This window comes from Tamandua tetradactyla, chromosome 13 (genome assembly GCF_023851605.1).
Source record: "Tamandua tetradactyla isolate mTamTet1 chromosome 13, mTamTet1.pri, whole genome shotgun sequence".
Taxonomy (NCBI): domain Eukaryota; kingdom Metazoa; phylum Chordata; class Mammalia; order Pilosa; family Myrmecophagidae; genus Tamandua; species Tamandua tetradactyla.
The window spans coordinates 85,177,536-85,198,085 of NC_135339.1; the positions used below are offsets into that span (position 1 = coordinate 85,177,536).

A 20,550-nucleotide genomic window follows, 5' to 3' on the forward strand; every position below is an offset into this window, starting at 1 on the left:
GGCCCCCACTTTGAGGACTTGTGGTTTAGTGGATGAACCTAAGCTGGGGCCTGAGGTGTGGTCTGACCCACGCGGCGGGGAGTGGGCAGTCCCTGCTCAGGACCTTGTGGGGCAGTAAGACGCTCTTTGGGTCCTTTGCTTTGGGTGGTGGCCTTACTGAACTGGTCTCCCATTGCGCTCCCAGTCAGTTCTAACCTGCAGTTGTTTCTGCAACATGCCTCAGTGAAACCCCATCGCCCCCATCATCCAGGGCATGTGCAGTGGGTCTGTTTTGGGCATGGTTAGTCATGCTTGGTTTGCCCAGTTGTTTCAGTCTTTCTGGATTGTCCTGCAACCTGGTGGTCTCTGGCTTCCTGTTCATCTGGCCCTCCATGTGCCTTCCAGTCTTGGGAAAAGGTGTCGAAGGAGTGGGCATGAAGGATGCCCTACGACCCTCCATTGGAGACACCCCCTGGGTAGATATTGACCCTTCAACAGCCCCCTTCGGACCATCAGACTTCTGCTAAAGGAACAGAGCCCTAATCGCAGTTTAGCAAAGAGACCAGCAAATGCCACCTCTTTGAAGCAACTTGAAATGAACATGCATAATTGTGAAATGAACCAAATTAAAGTTCAAGCTCATCCATGCTCTGGCTTAGAGGTGGCCTGTTTAAGAGACCTCACCCACCCCCTTGCCTCTTACATACCAGGGGTCACTTGGGAGGGCAGTCACAAGGACAAGAATTTAGAGGTGCCCAGAAGAGTTCATTAATCAGAAACTTCGCAAGAAAGGGCAAATGACAGGCAACATTATCTCAAAAACAGTTTCTTTTGGAGACCATCCAGTTTCCTTGTTCTCACTTTTTCCTCCCCAAACAAACTTAGTGTATAATTTGGTCTCTTGAGCAGACTAATTCTGGAGCCAAAGTATACTCCTATTGTAAATGAATGAATTGGCCTCCTGGCTCACCAGTTAGTGTCTGATGAGTATAATTAGTGTAAATGGATATCGCAGAACCTGAGCACCCTGGAGGTGAGTTGAACCTCAAAAGTTGATGGAACTCCACCATGCTGCCACCCTGTGATTCAGCCACCAACCCCCTCCCTGCCAGCCCCTCCCACCCCCTGCCCTCCCCCATGCTTCTTCACTTTGTCTTTGAAACTTCACTTGCTGAGTTTACCTGCTCAATCACAATAACCCCCTTTGAGCAGGAGCAGACTGGGCTTTACCACCCTTATGTACCTTAATGTTGTAAAATAATATTTGTAAATAAAGAGTTGTAATAAATGTGTATTTATTTGCATAAATTTGTAAATACAGAGTTGTATACTAACTTCTGGAGGACAGGTGATTGTTGGTGAAGGAGAAATGACACCACTTCTTCTCAGGGAGCAGGAGGCTCTTGGGTGACTGTGGCTGGAGGAAAAAAAAAGAAAATGAGAGAAGCAGAGCACTAGAAATTCACAGCTTCAATCTTTGTTCTGAGCCACCTCTGAATTGGAGACTCTAGATCTACTGTGCCTTTGACGAATATTGTCCCTCCATTCTTTGCGAGATAGGCTACTTGGTGTCTTTCATAGCACATATGTAAAAAAATAAATCACTCATTCTGATGATCTCCGACCCAGTTTTCTTTCTCTACTCATTCATTTCAGTGTTTCTAGATAGCAAGTTCTCCGTTGGTGGAGGGTTCTCAAATCTGAGGCCTACAGTTTGAATGGAAACATAGTTTGAGGGAAAAAGGAAGGCTTTGGAGTCTAGGCTTCAGAGTTTGTCTTCAGTTTAAGCCCTGGTTCTGCCACTTTCCAGCTGTGTGACTCTGAGTGAGTAACTTACCTCTCTGGGCCCCAGAGCCTGCACCCTGAGGTGGTTAACGTAAGGTTTAAACCACTCTATCCCAAGTAGCTCTTCCCACCACAGGTGCTCTCAGGTCTGTCAATGTGCTCATTTTTTTCGTGATTCCGATCACAATCTGCATTGCTGCTCCCTACTTTCTTATTTCTTATGTATTGCCGGTGTCCTCACTAGTTAGAGATTCTGCATCTTGATTATGCCTGTTTAGCCCTGGGATCTAGAGCAGGGTCTGGCATGCCACAGCTGCTCAGCACTTAATTGCCAAATGAATGGATGAAGGGACAGCATGACAATTAGCATGGGGTCGGTACCCAGGGGCTGTAAAACTCACTTAACCATCTCTGGAAAGGCATCTTAGTCCTTTTCTTTCCCATCTGCTTATACCCATTCATTCAATTCAGTCTGCAAGTATTTCTTGAGCATCTACTATGTGCCAAGGTTGTTCTAAGTTTGGGAATTCATCAGTGTACAATACAGACAAGCATCCCTGCCTGGTAGAGCTTACATTCTAGTGGTAGGGGCAGGCAAAAGGAGGAAGAAGTAAAATCTGAGGGAAGGGGCCAGGGCTTGCTGGGAGGGTAGATTGCAGAATCTTTGTAGTTGGAGGGGATGATGTATTAGAAAAAAAATCTGCAGGAGGGGAGGGAGCAAATACATAGCTATCTGGAGAAAGCAGGAGCAGCAAGTGCAAATGTCCTACAGCCCCAGTATCAGAGGAGAGAGTGAGGGGGAAAAGAAGCTATGGTGGAGGGGGGAAGCATTATGCCAGGCCTTGTAAGCCACAACGAGACCTTCACTGTTACTCTGAAGAGACCACAAGGATGGACTTAGGTTTTCCAAAGCTTGCTAACAGAGGGCCACGTTCGCTGCTGGGAAGTTTGTGCGGCTGGATTGCGTTCGGCGAGCACCAGCCCTTCTGCTCACCATCCCGGGATGCTTCTGACGATAGTGCTGTCCCGGACGCTGGCCCAGCTCTCTCAGCCTTAGTGTCCCCAGGTGGAGGCTGCATGTGGGACACCCTGGAAAGCCTGGGCAGGGGGTCCGCTCTTTGCTACCCGCTGTCCGCAGCCCATGCCTAGTGACACTGAGATGAAGGAGGAGCAGCAGGAAGTGGTGAGACAGACTGGTCCTCCACACTCGGCAGGGTCGGGTGGGTGGGGGGTCCCTGAGAACCTGGCTGGGAGGACCTGAGGGCAAAGCCAGTGACATTGTTGGCATCATAGTCACAGTGCCTGAAGGGTACTTACACTAGTAATGACGGCTAACATTCACGGTGAGCTTGGCTTGTTCAATGAGGGTAAGAGAGATCTGGGGGTTGAACTGACACCTGAAGTAGGAGCCGTGGCCAGTCTGACTCTTGGGCCCCCACGGCGACCACCTGCAGGTGCATCCGTTCCCCGCCCCTTCTCACACGACCCCAAGCCCACCTCTGCCTCCGTTCCAGGTCCCTTATCTGTCCCACATCCAAAACACAGGCAAAGAGGGACCCCAGGCTTGCCTGCTGGGCCTCGGCCTCCCTCCAGCTTCTCAGGGAAGGAGGCTGCGTTTATCTGCTTGTGGAGCCAACCCAGTGGCCCCTGGTAAAGGGGCTCAGGCACGAGGTAGAGGGCAAATGCCTGCCCAGGAGCTCAGCACTGGGATAGGCCTGGAAGGAAGGACTCATCTCCATCTGGCCCTTCCACCTCTGCCCACAGGTGCCCTGAAGAAGGAGAGCAAATGAGGGTATTAAGAAAGATGCTGAAGGTAGAAAGGAGGAATCGCTGGTCAAGTGGACAGGGAGCTTTGTCCCTTTATCCCCTTATTCCCCCAGATCTCTTCTACTGGTCTGCTTTTTATTTTGGAGCTTCCCCATGAATTTCGGTTTAGGAAAGGATTCTGCTGCTTAAAAAAAAGTAAGAGCCTTGCGTGATCCCTATAAGGAACTCTTCCCTTGGAAGGTAAGCGCCTTGACATGGGGATTCCAGGGTTTGGTCCGACATTCTGGCATTTGCTAGAACAGGTTGGACAGTCACTGGGATCCTATTTGCCTGGGGAAGGTCCTTGAAAAATGGGGCCTGCAGATGGGCTTTGCATGAACATTGCCCATTTCCCCACCTGGGGATCCCACCCTGCGCTGGCTCTGATATGACAGCTAGGCTTCTTCCACTTCCTCCTTCCCCGTCTCCTGAATAAAAAGCTCACAAGCCTTTTTTGTCTTAAGATCTTTATGGCTCACCACCCTGGGGAACGAACAGGGTAACCAAAACAATGAACATGGAGAAGTTGTGCAGTTTGAAAAATCTCACGTAATTCTCGAGAAGGCTGTTCCTGGTCCGAACCGAGGTATTGGTGGCACATACTCCGAGGTGCCATGACAGGGTGCCACCCTGGTCCGGCGCTCGCACAGGTCTGCCCACTCTTGGCTGACTCCTGCCTGATACATCAAGCTTCAATCTAGGGGTCACTGTCCCTGAGAACCCACCTCCACCGTCTGGTTTAGACTTCTTCTGTGTGTTCCATAGGACCTATATTAAAACTTACTGCCCATGTCACCATGCAGGCCTGTCTCTAAGACTAGGCAGTCTGCTTCTGCAGGGGAAGGGTACTTTCTACCCTCCTCTCCTTCTTCCATATTTAAGATGCTTGCCACCACTTCTCGCTGCTATGCTCAAGGCAGACATTACTAATCTATCACGGCACTCATTTTGATGACCTTGGTGTGGGTTCATGATCATGGTTAACCCAGCACTCCAGGAACCATAGAATCATAATTTCATGAGAGGAATCCCATATGGCCTTCTGGTCTTAGGGAATTCCCTAGTAGATAGGTCTGCCTGTTCTCTTTTTCCCCTTAATATTTATCAGTTGTTAGCCTGACAGTAGGAGAGGGGAAGACAATGACCTTAGCATCTGAAATGTGTCTGCCCTTTCAAAGGGAGAAGAGAAACGTGGGAACAATAGGATAAAAAGAAATCAAAGCTTCAGTGTCACTTTCATCTAGGTGAAGCCAAACGCAGAGGTCCAGCCCTAAATCCTGATTGGTGGCTGACACAAGGCCTGGGCTCTCACTTTCCTTCTAGAATGAATCACCAAGAGACCACAGATTAACAGTGCATGACAAGGGTGCTAAGGTGCCATCTGAAAGGTTCGGGGTCTCCACTGAGAGGCAGGAAGCTGCTCATCCAGGGCAGGATTGACAGTGGGGGGCTTATCAGAATCTGGTGATGAAGACGGAAGTCCCAGGGGACAGAGTGATACCCAATAACAAGTGCAAGGAGAGGGACTATGGGTGAGGATGAAGGGGTGGGGGGTGCTCAGTTTTGTGTGTTTGCGAAATGTTACACAATGGGAATGCCATGATCGAGAAATCAGAGCCGTGTGAAATGGGTAGAAGTGGTTCTGTTTGGATTCTCGTGTTTCTCAGTTGCCGTGTTGTGGGATTAGTGGGAGATCCAAAAGACAGAGGCCAAAACTAGTATCAACCCACGGTCTCCGTGGAATAGCCTTCCCACCTCTACTCTCCACTCGCGCCGGTCTGCATTGATGCCATCGCTGTCCCCCCAGGTCAAGGTGAAGTGCACGGGGCGAACAAGAGAATGCCCTGCCAGGACCAATCATCCCAAAGAGATGCCTTTTCCCTTTGGCACTGTCTTCTATTTGTCCAACAGCCCACATCCTGCTGTGCCCAGACCTTGGGGCAGACGTCCCACAGGTTATTTCAGATTGCCCAAGCTTAAAATCCAATCCGTGTGCAGCCACCACTTGCCAGTCTTCGAGGTTTACCCAGAAGGAAGTTGGAAATTGTATCACTAATGTCAGTGCCTTTGCAGTCGGGGAGTTGCCAGGTCTTTTGTACGACAAACACACCTATGTTGTTCCCACAGATTAACCACTGCCTTTGCAGAGTTTCTCACTTCCTTTTATTGATTTATTGCAGCAATAGAAATTTATTACCCCACAGGACACACCTCCTTTAGGCTGAAAACCTATAAATGTCAAGGTATTGTCATCCCAAATGACAAGAACCCAGCAAAATGGGGACCTTCCTGTTCATCCTTGAAATATGTCTTTTATGGAGTCCGGTTCTACCTGCAGGTATTATGTCTAACTTTAATATGCATTGACTTCATGCCTTGCAAACCCAAATCATGGTGAACTCTACTTATTTGTTCCTTGGTTCTAGATTTTTTCATCTTAAAGAGAGTTTTGTGTCAAGGGGAGGCAGTTCTTTGCTGATAATTGTAACTGTTTGCAAGTATTTAGAAGAAATGGCTCTACTTTGTTTTTTTCAGGCTGAGAAATACAAATGATTGCAATCAGAACAAGCCAATCATTATGTCAATATCTTCAGTAAGTTGTTAACATAATGATATGATTCATCGGACTTAGAAAATCTCTGTGGTTAAGGAAAATGTATTTATATTATTAAGAGGCCCTGAAATGTTGCCACACTTGGTTAACACAGTTTGTGAACTGTGAAGAAGAGCAGGAGAGCCTGCCCTGGGGAGGGTGGTTATTTGATTTCTCTGCAGGTGCATCTGGCTAAAATTTACTGAGCACAATCAGAGCAAGTCACTGGGCACAGGCAAGATAATTAAGATTCCAGGTTATATCTGTCCCCCGCTGCCTTAGACAAATGGCTTGAAGCTCAGAAGCTCAGCCATACCTCTCTGTTCTTTGAGCGTTAAGTGATAACTCAAGGGAGCCTTAGTCAAATCAGTGTGGCCACTGAGTGTTCCCATCGTTTTGCTGAGACACGAATTGAACAGATGGTCAGTCAGCTGGTTGCAACCCCCCCTTCTTCTTTCCTTCTTTTTTTCCATTTTTCCCCTACCTTTCTTCCTCCTTTGGTGCCACCTTTTGCTAGGTTTCAAGGGATAGGTGAACATTTCCTCCTTACCAGATGCTTCCAGAACTCTCACACCCCTCTGCCCGCTGCCCTGGCTCTGTTTCCCGCACATAAAGGTTCAATTTATGAAAAGCACCCCCTCAAGCCAAGCCCCTCAAGGTCCTGGGGATGGAGAATGACCCTGTGCCGGGCCAGGGGTAGTGTGTGTGTGACTGTGTTTGTGACCTCCACCTTCCCTTCTTGTCGGAAGGACTGGGGGCCTAGCAGGGGAAATGGTGTCAACCCATCAAAAGTAACTGGGAATGGAAGGTGATGACCTCAGCTCCAGCTTTTACCTACATCAGTACAAAGTCAGCCCCCGAGACTTTCTCTGGCTCTGAAAGGTGACGTGGGAATCAGGTCAGCCCCTAAAGAGCAGGAGTGAATTGCCCTGTGCCTTTGGATGCCTGGTTCTTGGAATGAAGGAAATGTGTAGGTATGTACATACATGTGCAGAGACACGCTCATACATGCACGTGTTTGCCTGCATTTATATTTGAGATGTGGGAATTAACTCTCCACGCAGCTGCTCACTCTGTACCAGGTACTCTGCCAGACGACTTATATTCTCTTACTTCAATCTGCTAACAACTCCAAAGGTAGGTACTATTACCTCCTCATTTCAGATGAGAAAGTGGTGGCTCACCAAGGTTATATGGCTTGGCCAAGGTCAGCAGCTGGTGAGTGGTAGGGCCAGGATTTGAACCTGGGTCCCTGTGATGTAGAGGTCCCAGCCTTCCCCACAATGTAGCTTTCAGTGGAAGATTCCCTCGGCTGTATCCGATGAGTGCTCAGGTGTCTGAGTCCAAGGGGAAGGAGCAAGGTCCGTGGGCATTCAGGAAGCAGTTTAGGTTGGTGGACACCCGCTGGTTTGGCTCAGTTCCTGAAGTCCAGGGAGTCACTGCAAGCTGGGAGAACCGCGCAGATAATCTCACATCTAGTCTCTGTGCAAATGCTTGAGGGAAGTTAGGGGTCCCATTTGCACTGGGTGGGACCCGGGTACCCAGTGTTGGTCTTAGCAATGTCCTCAGCTCTACAACTCACCAGCTGCAGGGGTTGAGGGTAGGGAGAAGGTGACGGCCTCAGTTTACTTATCTGTAACATGGACATTATATTCCAACCTAATGGGCTCAAGTACAAATGATACAATCCATGTAAAGGACTCGGGATTTTTATCAAAGCTTAACTTCCTGAATGCCATGTGGTATCTTGGATTGGATCCTGGAAAAGACGCAGGAAAAACTGGTGAAATTACAAAAATCTTGAAATGTACCAATGTTGGTTTGTCGGTGAACGGAATGTACCCCGGTATATATGGAAACTCTCTGTGCTATCTTTGCAACTTTCCCATAAATCTAAATTGATAGATTTAAATTTTTTTCTTTCATCCTTAACTTCCCTTGTTCTATTTCTTTATAGTTAATGGTTTTACAAAGTGACAAAGTAATAATTACTTGTAGCCTGATTGTTAACCCTTGTACTCATTGTACTATTCACAGTTTAACAGGGAGTTTGGCAACGATTGCTAAGGAAAAAAATATCGAATGAAGAGACCTTTAGGCATTGTGAGATATTTTTAACGTGGGTGGTATTGGATCAGGGTGGGAGTGAGGGCTCCTAGAACCACTCACACAAAGCCACACGGATGGTCGAATGACTCACGCAGTTCTCCTTTCTTTCACTTGACTTAATGCATGAACACTCCACCGGGTATTATGTAACCCAGACAGGCCTAGCTGCCGAATGTTCCGGAATGAGGAGAAAGTCCAGGGCCTTGCCTGGGACCTGAGTCCCAGCAGCAGTGATGTAGAGATTTTGTCCACCATGGTGTCCCCTCTTGGGCCATCTGCCCCAGCCTCGGTTTCTTCACTCCCAGCTTGGCAACATCAGCCTGCTTTTTAGTTCCTACAGGTTCCCTGCTCTTTTCCACCCTGTGATTTTTGGATTCTCCCTGCTTCCCAGGATGCTCACAGCTCATTGTCTTGTAATACAAAGCAACAGGCACTTCGCTGTCCACGGTGATGTCACTTTGCTGGCCCCTCCACCTCTCTCCTTTTTTCTCTTCTCCCCCAGCCTTCACCTGTCTAAATCCATGGCACTGTTTCTTGTTTCCAAATCCATGGGCACTGTCCCATGCAGGAATCACTTTCCTAACATACATGCCCAACACACACATGCACACACACAGACACACACAGATGCACACATACAGACACAGAGAAACACACTCACATAAACAGGCACAAACACACAGAGCTACACACTCACACACACACACAGTGTGTCAGTCTATGGTAACCACTTATATTCTCCATCAGAATCTTGTTCAGCACTTACCTCTTGTACTAAAATGATCTCTGCATGTTCCTAGGGGCCCTGCTATGCTGTAAGTTCCTGGAGGGCAGGGACCATGTCTTAGTACCGTGTGGCCCCTTGTACCCTCAAGAATCTAACAGGGCTTGGCTCACGGGGAACCTAAAGGAGAAGACAGAAAGATTCAGGTGCCAGACTCTGCAAAGGCAGGGAAGGGTGTGGCTGTGAGCTATCCCAGACTTTATGCCATTGTGCCAGGTTCTCAGCAGTCTATTTCTTTATGAGTATTTTAAGGGGGAGCGAAAACACTACCTAAAGGAGTAATATTGAACACATCCTCACCAGGACATGGTAGGACTATGTTAGAACACTTCGTTTCTTTGATACTTAAGATGGAACCTCACAGTTTGAACTTGCATTTTGGGAGGTAGCAGCGTAGAATCATAGAGCACACCTGTTCTGTGGTCACATTCTGAGTTCAGATGTTATTTGTACTACTTCTTAGCTGTGTGGACTTTGGCAAGTTACTTCACCTCTCTAAGCCTGACTTCTTATCTGTAAAATAGACGTGCACAAGAATTCTGCCACCCAGGATTTTGTGAGATAACACATGGAGAGCATTTAGTTCAATGCCTGGCTTTGGTAGTTGCTTCAAAAAATGTTGGTTCCTCTTTTCCTTCTTCTCACTTCACCCCTTTCCCTCCTCTTCCTCTTTCTCCTCCTATTCCTCCTTATCTAGCTTCCTTAGCTTCTCTGTCTTCAAGTTCTTGTTCAAACTCTGCTCTTTTCCTTCCCCATCTATGGCTTCCCCATCCGAAAGAATCTGTCTACTACATAAGCTGCCATGCCATCTCCCACCTTTGGCATCACGTGACAACTCATAATGCATAGTTAGTGTAGAAAATGTAGGAACTAGAGAAAAATATAGAGAAAGTTTAGAACCACCCAACATCCTATTATCTGAGATGGCCATTGTTAAAACATGGTGTATTTCTTTCAAGTTGTAAGTGTATGTAAGTGATATCAGTTAATACAAAGCTTTTCTATAATTTATCATTCTATCCATTTTAACATGCCATTCAAAGTTTTTGAACATTGAGATTGTTTCAGGCTGTTTGGATAGTGAATAATTTTGTGAATCTTGGCCCATTCATCTTTGTCTGCATTGCAGAAATTATTATTTCCTTCAGCTGCATTCTTAGAAGTGGAATTACTGAGTCAAAGGGGTTGATAATTTTTAAGGTTCTTAAAACATTGATAAATTATTTTCCAGAAAAGTACCAATTCTTACTCTTACAAGCAAAAAATAGAAGTGGCAATTTTCCATACCTTTACCAGTACTGGATATTGGTGTTCAAAAATATTGGCTGAATAGGATGAAAAACAGTGTGCAGTTGTTTTAACTTGCATTTCTTTGCCTACAGTGAGAATGAACTTTTTCAAGCCACTTGTATTTCTTTTCTATGAATTGTCTTTATTTATTTTGTCCAATTTTTATGGGAGTTAGTGTCTTCCTCACTGACTCTTTATATATTTATATTTTGTCCATTATATTGATGACAAACATTTCCCCAGTTTGTTGCTTGCTTTCTAATTTTGATTTTTTTTGTTTCACAATATTTTTTATTTTTATGTAATTAAATCTATTGTTTACCTTTGGAACTGCTATTGATTTTAAGTCTAGAAAAGTCTTACACAAATCAGATAAAAATTTAATTGGCTTCTTATTTTTGTGGGTTTTTTGAACTTTAATTCTTTGGTTCAGAAAATTATTTTGCTTTCTGGTGTGAAATAAAAATCTGTTTCAATTTTTTCTGCCTTTTAATTTTCTTGTTTTGCTGATATTTTTAATATTTTAGAGCTAAGAACAAGTTTTTGAATGCCAACTACATGGCAGACACTGTACTAAGCAGTTAGTATATTTTTTTCTGCTTCTGTCATCACAATAACTCTATGAAGCAGTCGGAGTAACACACTTTCACAGATGAGGAAACAAACTGTGTGAGGATAAATGACTTATTAGAGATTAAAGAACAAATGAACAGCAGAGCAATAATTTGAAGCCAAGTTCATAGGTTGGGCAAACTCCCCAAGCCTCCACCCTCGCCCCAAACCCTGCTCCATCAGCACTCTTTCTTTTTCAATAACTGATTAGTGATTTTTAGCTTATTCATTTTTCCTGATGAATGTTAAAATCATTTTGTTAAGATCCAACCAACCAAGTATACAAACCAACACCTTTTGATGGGAATCAAACCTGCGAATTACTTTAGAAATGATTAACATTTCTATATTTAGTCTCTCCATCTAGAAACCGGGTCTATCTCTTCATTTGCCGAGGGGCAGTGAAGAAGCTTTGCATAGAATTGTGTAAGCTGGTCCCACAAGGTTGTTTTGAAGGAGCCGCTTTTTGCCTTGTGCCCATTTGAACCCACATCTTCACCTCTGCCTGGCTCCCTTCTCTTTGTCCTTCCTGATGAAGCTCTGGGAAATCTCATGTGGTCCTCTACTGGACACCTGGACACCCCTCAAATGAAAGTTTTTAATGCATTGTGCTCTGAATGCTGACTGGCATGGCCCACCTACTAAAGCAAATTTCCAAAGAGCGGTGAAGGCATCCTGTAATCTCGGCATTCCCCTTCCCTGGTGGTGCCTAGCACCAGCAGTTCCTTCTAGCACCCAGAATTGATTGTTGAATGAATTGCTGCTTCCTGCTCGGTTGAAACTACTGCTACATTTCTTTTGCATAGGCTGTGGAAAAGTGGTTTTCAAATTTCAGTGTGCAGCAAAATTATCTGGAGTATTTGTTGAAACATACATTGTCGGGTAGCAACTCCAAAATTCCTGATTCAGTAAGTCTGGAGTGAGGCCTAAGAATTGGCGTTTTTAATACTTTCCTAGGCGCCAGCTGCTACTGTTGATCCAGAGAGACTGCGTTGACAGCCGATCTAGAATAACTCTTTTCTCATGTGACCAGGGTTAGTGGTTGGTTACTCAAAAAAGTTATTTATAAATGCGGGATCATAAAATATGATCTGTACACACCTTGAGGGCTTTATTTAAACTTAAAACATAAATATATAAATAAACATATAATTATAAATATACACAAATGCATTTTAATTCACCAATCTCCTTAGGCCTTTTTGGTTAGTAGAGATCCTCTGTAGTTCTGCAATATTTTTCTTGCATAAACTGAACCCATTATGCATCACCCACAATTTCTCATTTTAAGGTTTCTCCAAACTTTGGAGCACACAATTAAAGACATTTACAAAGCAATATGAGTGCAGAATTTCTCTTATAGTTTTACATATCTTTATCTACTTTTTGCCATTATCTTTCTTGCTCAATTTCTTTTTGGTAACTTTGCTCAGTCTTTCCAAAGCAGTCAGCCTTATCTTCATAGAAAGACACCTTTCTTTTTGTACCCATATTAATCAATTTACTTAATATTAAATTAAACAGGGCACACTTAGTTTACAGTAGCAGCTGGCATAAACAGGCTTGAGATTCACATCAGACTCCAGATGGCCGCACACTCCACTGGTTGATTGAAAGTTGCTAGGTGTGCTAGAAAGTACCTGACCAGCCCTGAATACTCAGTAGGTTTTACAGATAAGACGCAGGGCCTCAAATGATTTGGCTAGGCAGTCAATTAAGAGAGCTTCTTGTCTGCTATCACTTCAGGAATGCCTTTCACTCAGAGTCTACTGAGTTCACAAATAAAAGCACAAGCTGCCCAGTTAAACTTGAATCTCAGATTTAAAAAGTGTTTTTAGTATAAGTATGACCCATGTAGTATCTGAGATCTATTTACATTAAAGAAGTATTCCATGTTTATTTGAAATTAAAATTTAACTGGGTACCCTATATTTTATCTGACAATCCTAATTTCATCCCATTTTCTCTTGACATATGTCTATTTCTCCTTTCAATCCTAGTTTTCTGGACTTCTCCTGCCCTTTTCCCAAAACTTTTCCTAGTGAATCGCATCTTCAGAGGGTCTCTTCCCCCAGGCTGCCCTACTGGGTGCCCGGTGGGGGGTAAGGCCAGGCACCCAGGCAGCAGAGACACGACGGGACAGCGGGATCCACCGAGGCTCTCTGGATATATCATTTATTTTTCTCTTCTTTTCTAGGAGTTACAAGATTTGATGAACTACTGACTGTCTCTACCTCAGCCAACACTGCAGATGGTAATTGCTTCAACTCAGTATCCCTTCAGCTTGTTACTGTCCTGTGTGTGTTTGCGTGTGCCTGTTTGTGTAGAAGTGCAGATTGTGAATTGGGTCAATAGTTTAAATGTTAAAAAAAAAAATCAGCCAGGAGACAGAATAGTGAAATGGTTAAAAGCCAGCGTTGACCATAACCTGCCGCTGCACCCACTAGCCTGATGATTTTGGTAACCGCCGGGAGCCTCTGCCGCCCCGGCCTTTCCAGTAGGGTTGTGGATTAGCTAAGATAATGCATGGAAAGCTCTTGAATATGATCCGAGGTTCCTCGAGTTAAGAAGTGTTCAAATCACCTGCCATGCTTAAGCTTTAAAAAATGACATATTTGGATATGAGGATGGGAGAAGAGCTGCCGCAAGTGTGGACTTTTCCAGGGCAGAGTTGCGGACAGTATAGACGCTCGTTCGAGCTCTCCTGTAGACACCTGGAATATTGTCCCAGCTTTCCCAAAGTGGAGGCTGTGTGCAGCTCTCCCCATCCCAGTGCTGGGCACACATTGGGCACTTTAGCCATGGAGGGACAGTATACGCTCTTCATAATTTAAGTGACAGGATGCAAGTTTGGCCAAGTTCCATGGAAGAGGCAGGAAAGCATGGCCTGTTAACTTCAAATGCTAACACACGAGGAGGAGCCTGGGTTTCACTGTCATGCTTTCTCTGGTCCCTGCTCACAGCGAAGGGCCCTGGGATGTTGATCCCCAGGAGAGACAGATCAGTGAAATCCCTGTGTCCCGCTAGGTTTGGCCCTGAAGCTGGTGAATGGAGGGGACCGGTGTCAGGGCCGGGTGGAGGTCCTGTACCGAGGCTCCTGGGGCACCGTGTGTGATGACAGCTGGGACATCAATGATGCCAACGTGGTCTGCGGGCAGCTGGGCTGTGGCTGGGCCAAATCTGCCCCAGGAAGCGCCTGGTTTGGTCAGGGCTCAGGACAGATTGTTTTGGATGATGTGTACTGCTCGGGACACGAGTCCTACCTGTGGAGCTTTTCCCACAACGGCTGGCTCTCCCACAACTGTGGACACGGGAAGACGCAGGTGTCATCTGCTCAGAGGGGATGGAGGGAGGTAACGCAGGTTATTTAGCACAGGGCACAAGGTAATGACTGTAAATAAACACCTCTACCTCTCTAAACCTCAGTTTCTCCATCAGGAAAATGGAAATAATAGCTGTTCTTTGGGCAAGTTATTTTACCTCTAAGTTCCTCAGTTTACTTCTCTAAAGAATAAGAAAAAAATCCCTCTACCGTTATGGGTTGCCAAGAAAACCAAAGGAGATAATACATGTGGTAGTAATTCCACAAATCATTGTCATTGTCATAATTTTTATTACTATAGTAGCTAGCTTTTTTTAAATAGTAACTAACTTTTATTGCATGCTGATTATGTGCCAGTCACTCTGATAAACAGTTTATCTACATTTTCTCATTTAATTCTTCTTCTGACCTCATGAGGATTAGTAAGTCTCATAAATGATCATCTCTGTCATTTTATGGGGAAGTAAAGACATTTTCATCTCCCACAGTCTCTATGAACATAAAATCACCTGACTCATTGGTGACTAAGTAATTGCTACTCTATGCTTTTAGCACTTTCATTCAGTCAGTTAAGCATTGGTAAATTAAGTCAAAGCCCTCAGCCTCAACTCCACATGCCCATAAATATGGACTGAAAAGGTTAGATTTTCTCAATGAAATAAGAAAAGCAATGGGTCCATATTTTTGCAGAAGTTCAATTTGTTATTCAACAGTGATGAAATATTCATTTCTATTTTGATAGAATCAAGCTATTTCTGGCACAGGAGCTTTATGCAGAAACAAATGCATAATATATAAATTATAAAGAGAATTTCATTGAATTTAGTTTGAGATAGTGAGAGCTTTTTCTTTATCCCCCATCCCCTGGGGCTAGTTTAGCATTGTGTCTTGGACATATTAGAAACTTAAGAAGTCTTTATTAAGTGGAATGAAATTTCAAAAACAGATAACTGATTTGTTGGAGATGTTGATCCTACACCGTTGGCACCTTTCCATGTCAGAGTCAACTGCGTCGGTTCAAAGATGGGTTTCTTGGATCCCTGTGGGTGAAACATACACATGTCTGATTTTACTTTTACTCCTTTGCGGTTTCCGAATCAGATTTTCTCACAACACCAAGTACGTTCTTTGCTTTGAAAATAATATCTTGTATTGGTTTATAATTTATTTTTGAGCCTCACAAGTTATTTATATACTAAATTCTTAGTGTCTCTGAATTTTAATGAATGGTAGGAGGGCTTCATGATAATGTGATTTGTGTCCCATCTAGAAATACAAAGGCAGCAGAGTTTTCTCTTCAGTTACATAAATGGACCAGGTTATGTTATACAATTATGATCTTCTTTAATTTTATTTTGCCTTTTGCCTACAACTTTATTGCATATCAGAACCAACTAGGGTATTTGTTTAAATGCAGGTCCTTGAATCCACCTACCTTCCCTTCCAGAAACGCTGATTTGTAGAGGCTGGAGTGAGGTTCAGGACTTTGCATTTTTACTGAATTACAGAAAAAATGGTCTGCAGAGGACACTGAGAAACATGCCGCGTGGCACTGAACTGAATTAGACTTTGGTGTTTGCGATGCAATTATGGAAACATTACATTGCTAAGAGTTTCCAGAGAAAGAAAGTGGCAGGAGATATAAATATGTATATATAGTACTACCTATTTTTGCTTAATGCTAAGTGGGTTTATGTTTTTAAAACTTTTCCAAATGTTTTTGGCCATATCATGAGTCTGACATATCCATAGTAAAGGGTTTTCTGCAGCAGATTGCTTCTGTGAGCTTTTACAAGTCTCTCAAAATGTTCTCAACATCCTTGCCACCCCATTTGGTGAGAGCAAGTCCTACCAGGACCATCTGAGCAGGGAGAGACATGTAAAGGTCTTGGCTCTCTCTGTTTTATTTTCAAAGGAACATGTTTCCTGCCTTCAGGAGCTTATGACCTAATGGAATGATAAACATTAACCAATTGATCATACAGGTACAAGGTACAATGACAACTGTGGTAAGTGCTGGAAGGAGAGGTACGGGGCAAGAACAATTGATCAAGCCAACAGGGAGAGCAACCCTGAGCCAGTCACGGCTAAGCTGAGATCTAGAGCAGACGTAGGTGTTTGTCAGGCAGAGCAGGAAGGAGCGGCAATGTTCTTTTACTCACAGGTGTCTGCTGCCAGGGACTTGAAAGGAACAGAGGGAGTCTTAGTTTGGCTGTAGCCATCCCCACCTCGACCCCCACAGGCACATACTCTGCTCCTTCCCACTTAGCCTGCCTAATGGGGTGTCTGGTCAGTGCTAATAGGATAGTTCTTTATGGTAGGCTATCTCGAGATCCCATTTCCAAAACTTTCTCCTTAACATGGTTTTTGAAGTTCTGAGAAGAAAGACTTTTGATCAATGAAGTTTGAGAAGTGCTGTCTGCCATTGTTGGGCAAACTGTTTGTCTTTTGGGGGCAAATGGGTGAAGAACAAGTGTGTACAGCTGCACTCAGTGTCCATTCTCACTAGCTTTCTAGAAGCAGTACATGATGGTGGCTAAAGGCATGGACAGTGGAGTTGGAGTCTTTGTGTCCTTGGCTTATTTTATAATGTCTGTGCTTCAGTGCTTTTGTTGTAAGTGGGGATGACATTGTTGGGGGAGGATTGAATATGACACTTTCTGAAATTCGTATGGCATTGTGAGTCTTTAATAAATTTGCTTAAGTTCCCCTTCCAGAGTGTTCTCCCAGTCCCCATATTCCTACGTCTCCTTTGGCTTCTCTCCCAGTATAACTGGGGAGGCCCACCCAGGAGACATGGGTAGCCTTGATGATACTTTGCTTGTTTTTGTACTCAAGCTCCTCTTCAATTTCTCCCCTCCCTCCCATTAGAGCAAGAAATAGACAAAATGTACAGTTCCCAGTTTTGTGAGATTTGGGGTCAGATTGGAGGCCAGATGGAAAGGTACCAGCTCCCTTGGAAATTGCTGAGGTCTTTGGGTGGTATCTCAAGAGAGCTCTATGTGAGTCATTCTGATGACTTAACTATCTTAGTTACTAAACCCCAATGTAGAGACCAGCATGTCTCCATTTCCTGGAAAAAACAAAACAAAACAAAAACAAGTGGAAGCTTCCTTCTCCAGATGGTTTATCACCCTGCCCAAAATGGTACCTGGCATCATTTACAGCTAAGTAGTTGATTGTTGGAAGAATACAAGTCAGTCAAAAAAATCTATGAAAAGGGTGTAATCAGAACAGCAAGCAACAACTTCAATGCTTTGTTCAGTGCTACGGTCAAGATGCTGATGCTGAGTTTCTGAATTTGATGTAGACCCTGGCAGTGGAAATCATGTGGTGTCATCTGGATTGTGTTTAAATGCTATAGTGTTGAATAAGCAGGCTTTCTCTCTCCTGTCTGTCAGCTTGTTCTTGAGTGTGGGATCAGGGATGGTATGTTAGAAATGAGGTAGAGATGTTCTGGTGTAGACATTTCCTATGTTGGCTGTCCTGGTTGAAAGAATCCTTTGGCTGCCTACTTCTATGGCAAATTGTTTCTTCATTTTCAGGGATGTGTAGCCACCCTGCCTTGCTGATCTTCTTTCCTGCCCGGCTACAATATCAAGCAGGGTGGTTAGAAAAGTCCACTGTGGACTCTACACTCAAGGAGTTGAGACTAGAGTTGCAGTTTCCTGACATACCTAGAAGTCTCCTCACCAGCCTGTTGATTATGTTTGAGAAATTCAAATCTCTGAACCCTGACCACTGCTCCTGGCGAGAGGTGCAGTTAAAAAGAACCAGAGAAGTTTATCAAATGCCTTAACCCTCCATATACCAGAAAAGGAAGGAAAAAGAGATAGGTGAAACAATTTTATTAGACATTTTAACAAAAAGGTAAATATAGCAAACCTCTTTTTGTCAAGTAAATTTTGTTATATAAGCCTCATAAAAGATGAAAGAGTGCCATCACATGTCCTTTTAGTGAAATGAGATGGTTCGGGTTCTTGAATGACTAAGTGGATAAAAGCACCATATTTTCTTTTTGTCCTTAGACTTACATTACTGCCTATTTGATTCATCTAAACATCATTATGTGAAGACTTTTAGTTTGAAATTTCAATTGTACAGTGAAATTTGCCATTACAGTTAGAGTCTGTAGGGCTGCTCTCTGTCTCATTGCTTTCTTCTGATTCATCTAACAATTGTGAAACATCTTCCTTTGTCAGTTTTTCTCTTTGTCATAATGGCGGAAAGTTCCAAATTCCAAATTCTTAACTGCATTCAATGAAAGCTAAAAGCTGACTATAAAGACAGGGTCTTTATGTGTTTTCTTAGAATACATATATACCTCTTGAAAGAAGGTATCCTTTGGGTACTGCAGTAAGAAAACTGAAGGATGATGAATTATCTCATTCTTTCATCTTCCTCCTAGGCAATTTTACCATTGTTCCCTTTTCTTGTTATTTAAGTCTTTTCTAGAATAGTTAGTAATTGATGAGTAATGATGAGATAATTCCCCAATGGTGAAACAGGAAAACTGAGGTCTCTAAAGAGCCCATAAATTATCTTGGATTTGTAAAAGGAGCCATTGAATCCATATGATGGCTGTAAGATAGAGTGAGTTTTTTTCTTTTTTTAATGAATAGATAGATGCTGTCTTTCTTCTTTGGATGAATACTAGAAATACATAACATTTATAAAATGTCAACCCTCATAAATAGCTAGGTTTCTCAAAAAAGAAAACTCAGAAAGTAAAATTGAGCCCACTGGACTCTGACGGTATACTGAGGTGAAGTGAGAATGGAGAGTTTTTGTCTGGTTTCACTGATGATAAAGATCCAGTGTTCTCTAGATTTTCATTTGCTATAAGGTAGACTGTAAATTTCTCAGGATATGGATGGGAAGGAACATTATTTGACACCAAAGTAGTTGCTAATTAGGTGCACCCCTAGTGACTGTTCTCAGTGCTGATTCTTCTCAAATTTGGAGGATGAATTCAGCTGTCAGCCAGAACCTCTGACAACTAGTTTAAACTTCTTTTTGAGCCTAAAATTCTATCCTGTGACTATAGATTGTAACACCAAGGGGCCTGTGAGAGACATGTGCTTTAGCCCATCTAAAATAATTGAACACCCAATATCCAACACACTTGCTTTAATCTACAATGACAAAGACCCAGATACTTTTAGCAAGAATGATGGAGGCACACAAACCCAAGATTCAACCATACCGCCCCCTGACATGAGTATAAGATGAAGCTTAAGTCAATTGCTGTGCCTGTGGATCATTTATAAACAATGGAACCTATTTTCTAAGTTGAATTTTATTTGTTTCTAGGTCGCTGGATCCCACAGACTACATACTATGGTGAGACCTTCTGTTCTTTACTCATTTTCCCCAATTTTTGGTCATTAGCTGTGCCAGCCAGTAAGAGCGGCCTTGACCCCAGTGAAACGCCTGTCTTTTAGAACACAGGGATGGAGAGGGGTCAAGAGATGTGGGTGACGAGACCTTGGCATGTCCCAGGAATGCATCCAGCCAATCGCATCTGTCATTCTCCATCCTTCTTCTCTGTGTCTCAGCCATTCATTGGGTAAACTTTTCTACAGCTTGATGTTGAGGGAGAGACTACCACAGAAAAAGTCAGTTTCTCTTTTTCTACCAGTAATAACAGCCATCTTGAAATTATCCAACATTTACCAAGTACTTGTGATGTGCCCTGACACACATTATTTCTGTACACTAAAGACATTAATCTATAAAAGACATTTGGAATATATTCTGTCTGGCACATAATAAGTGCTCAACTAAGGCACATAATCAGTGCTATTGGTATGAAATCTTCCTAATGACACTGAGGTAAGTATTAACATCCCCATTTTGGAGATGAGAAGACCGAGGCACAGTTAGATAAATTGTCAGCAATTCTATGACTGAAGTCACAAGGTTTGTAGGTGGCAAGGCAGAGATTTGACTCCAGGATGGATTCCTCCAGGGCCTGTGTTCTTTCTGCCTTGCCCTAGTCTTTGACTTTTGCTGAATTTACCTATCTGCCCCCATTCTCCAGAGTGAGAGGGTGTGGATCTTTGCACCTAAATTTGGTATGTCAAGGCCATTTATGTGCGTACTTAGGACAACTGGCCCTGCCATTGAGCCCCTGTCCTGAGAGTCTTAGATGGGCCTGGGAAGGTATAAGGGGCGGTTTTCTGATTGACACCCAGCAAGGGCCAGACTGAAGCAGGGGGACTGAGAACTCTTCTGGCGAGACCATTTGCAGGAATGACCAGGAGGGGG

At 43.8% G+C, this 20,550-nt stretch overlaps 1 protein-coding gene across 3 annotated transcripts in view; it reads left to right on the forward strand.

The window, feature by feature from the left end:
* Positions 1-5,798: 5,798 nt before the first annotated feature.
* The window catches only part of DMBT1 (deleted in malignant brain tumors 1), a 48,393-nt gene continuing 33,641 nt past the window's right edge, over positions 5,799-20,550 (forward strand). For all 3 annotated transcript variants that reach the window (XM_077126303.1, XM_077126302.1, XM_077126304.1), the window contains exons 1-3: positions 5,799-5,908; positions 13,156-13,212; positions 19,594-19,623. In XM_077126303.1, the coding sequence (XP_076982418.1) occupies positions 5,848-5,908; positions 13,156-13,212; positions 19,594-19,623 (148 nt within the window). In that variant the 5' untranslated portion in view covers positions 5,799-5,847. The remainder of the gene's footprint in view (positions 5,909-13,155; positions 13,213-19,593; positions 19,624-20,550) is intronic.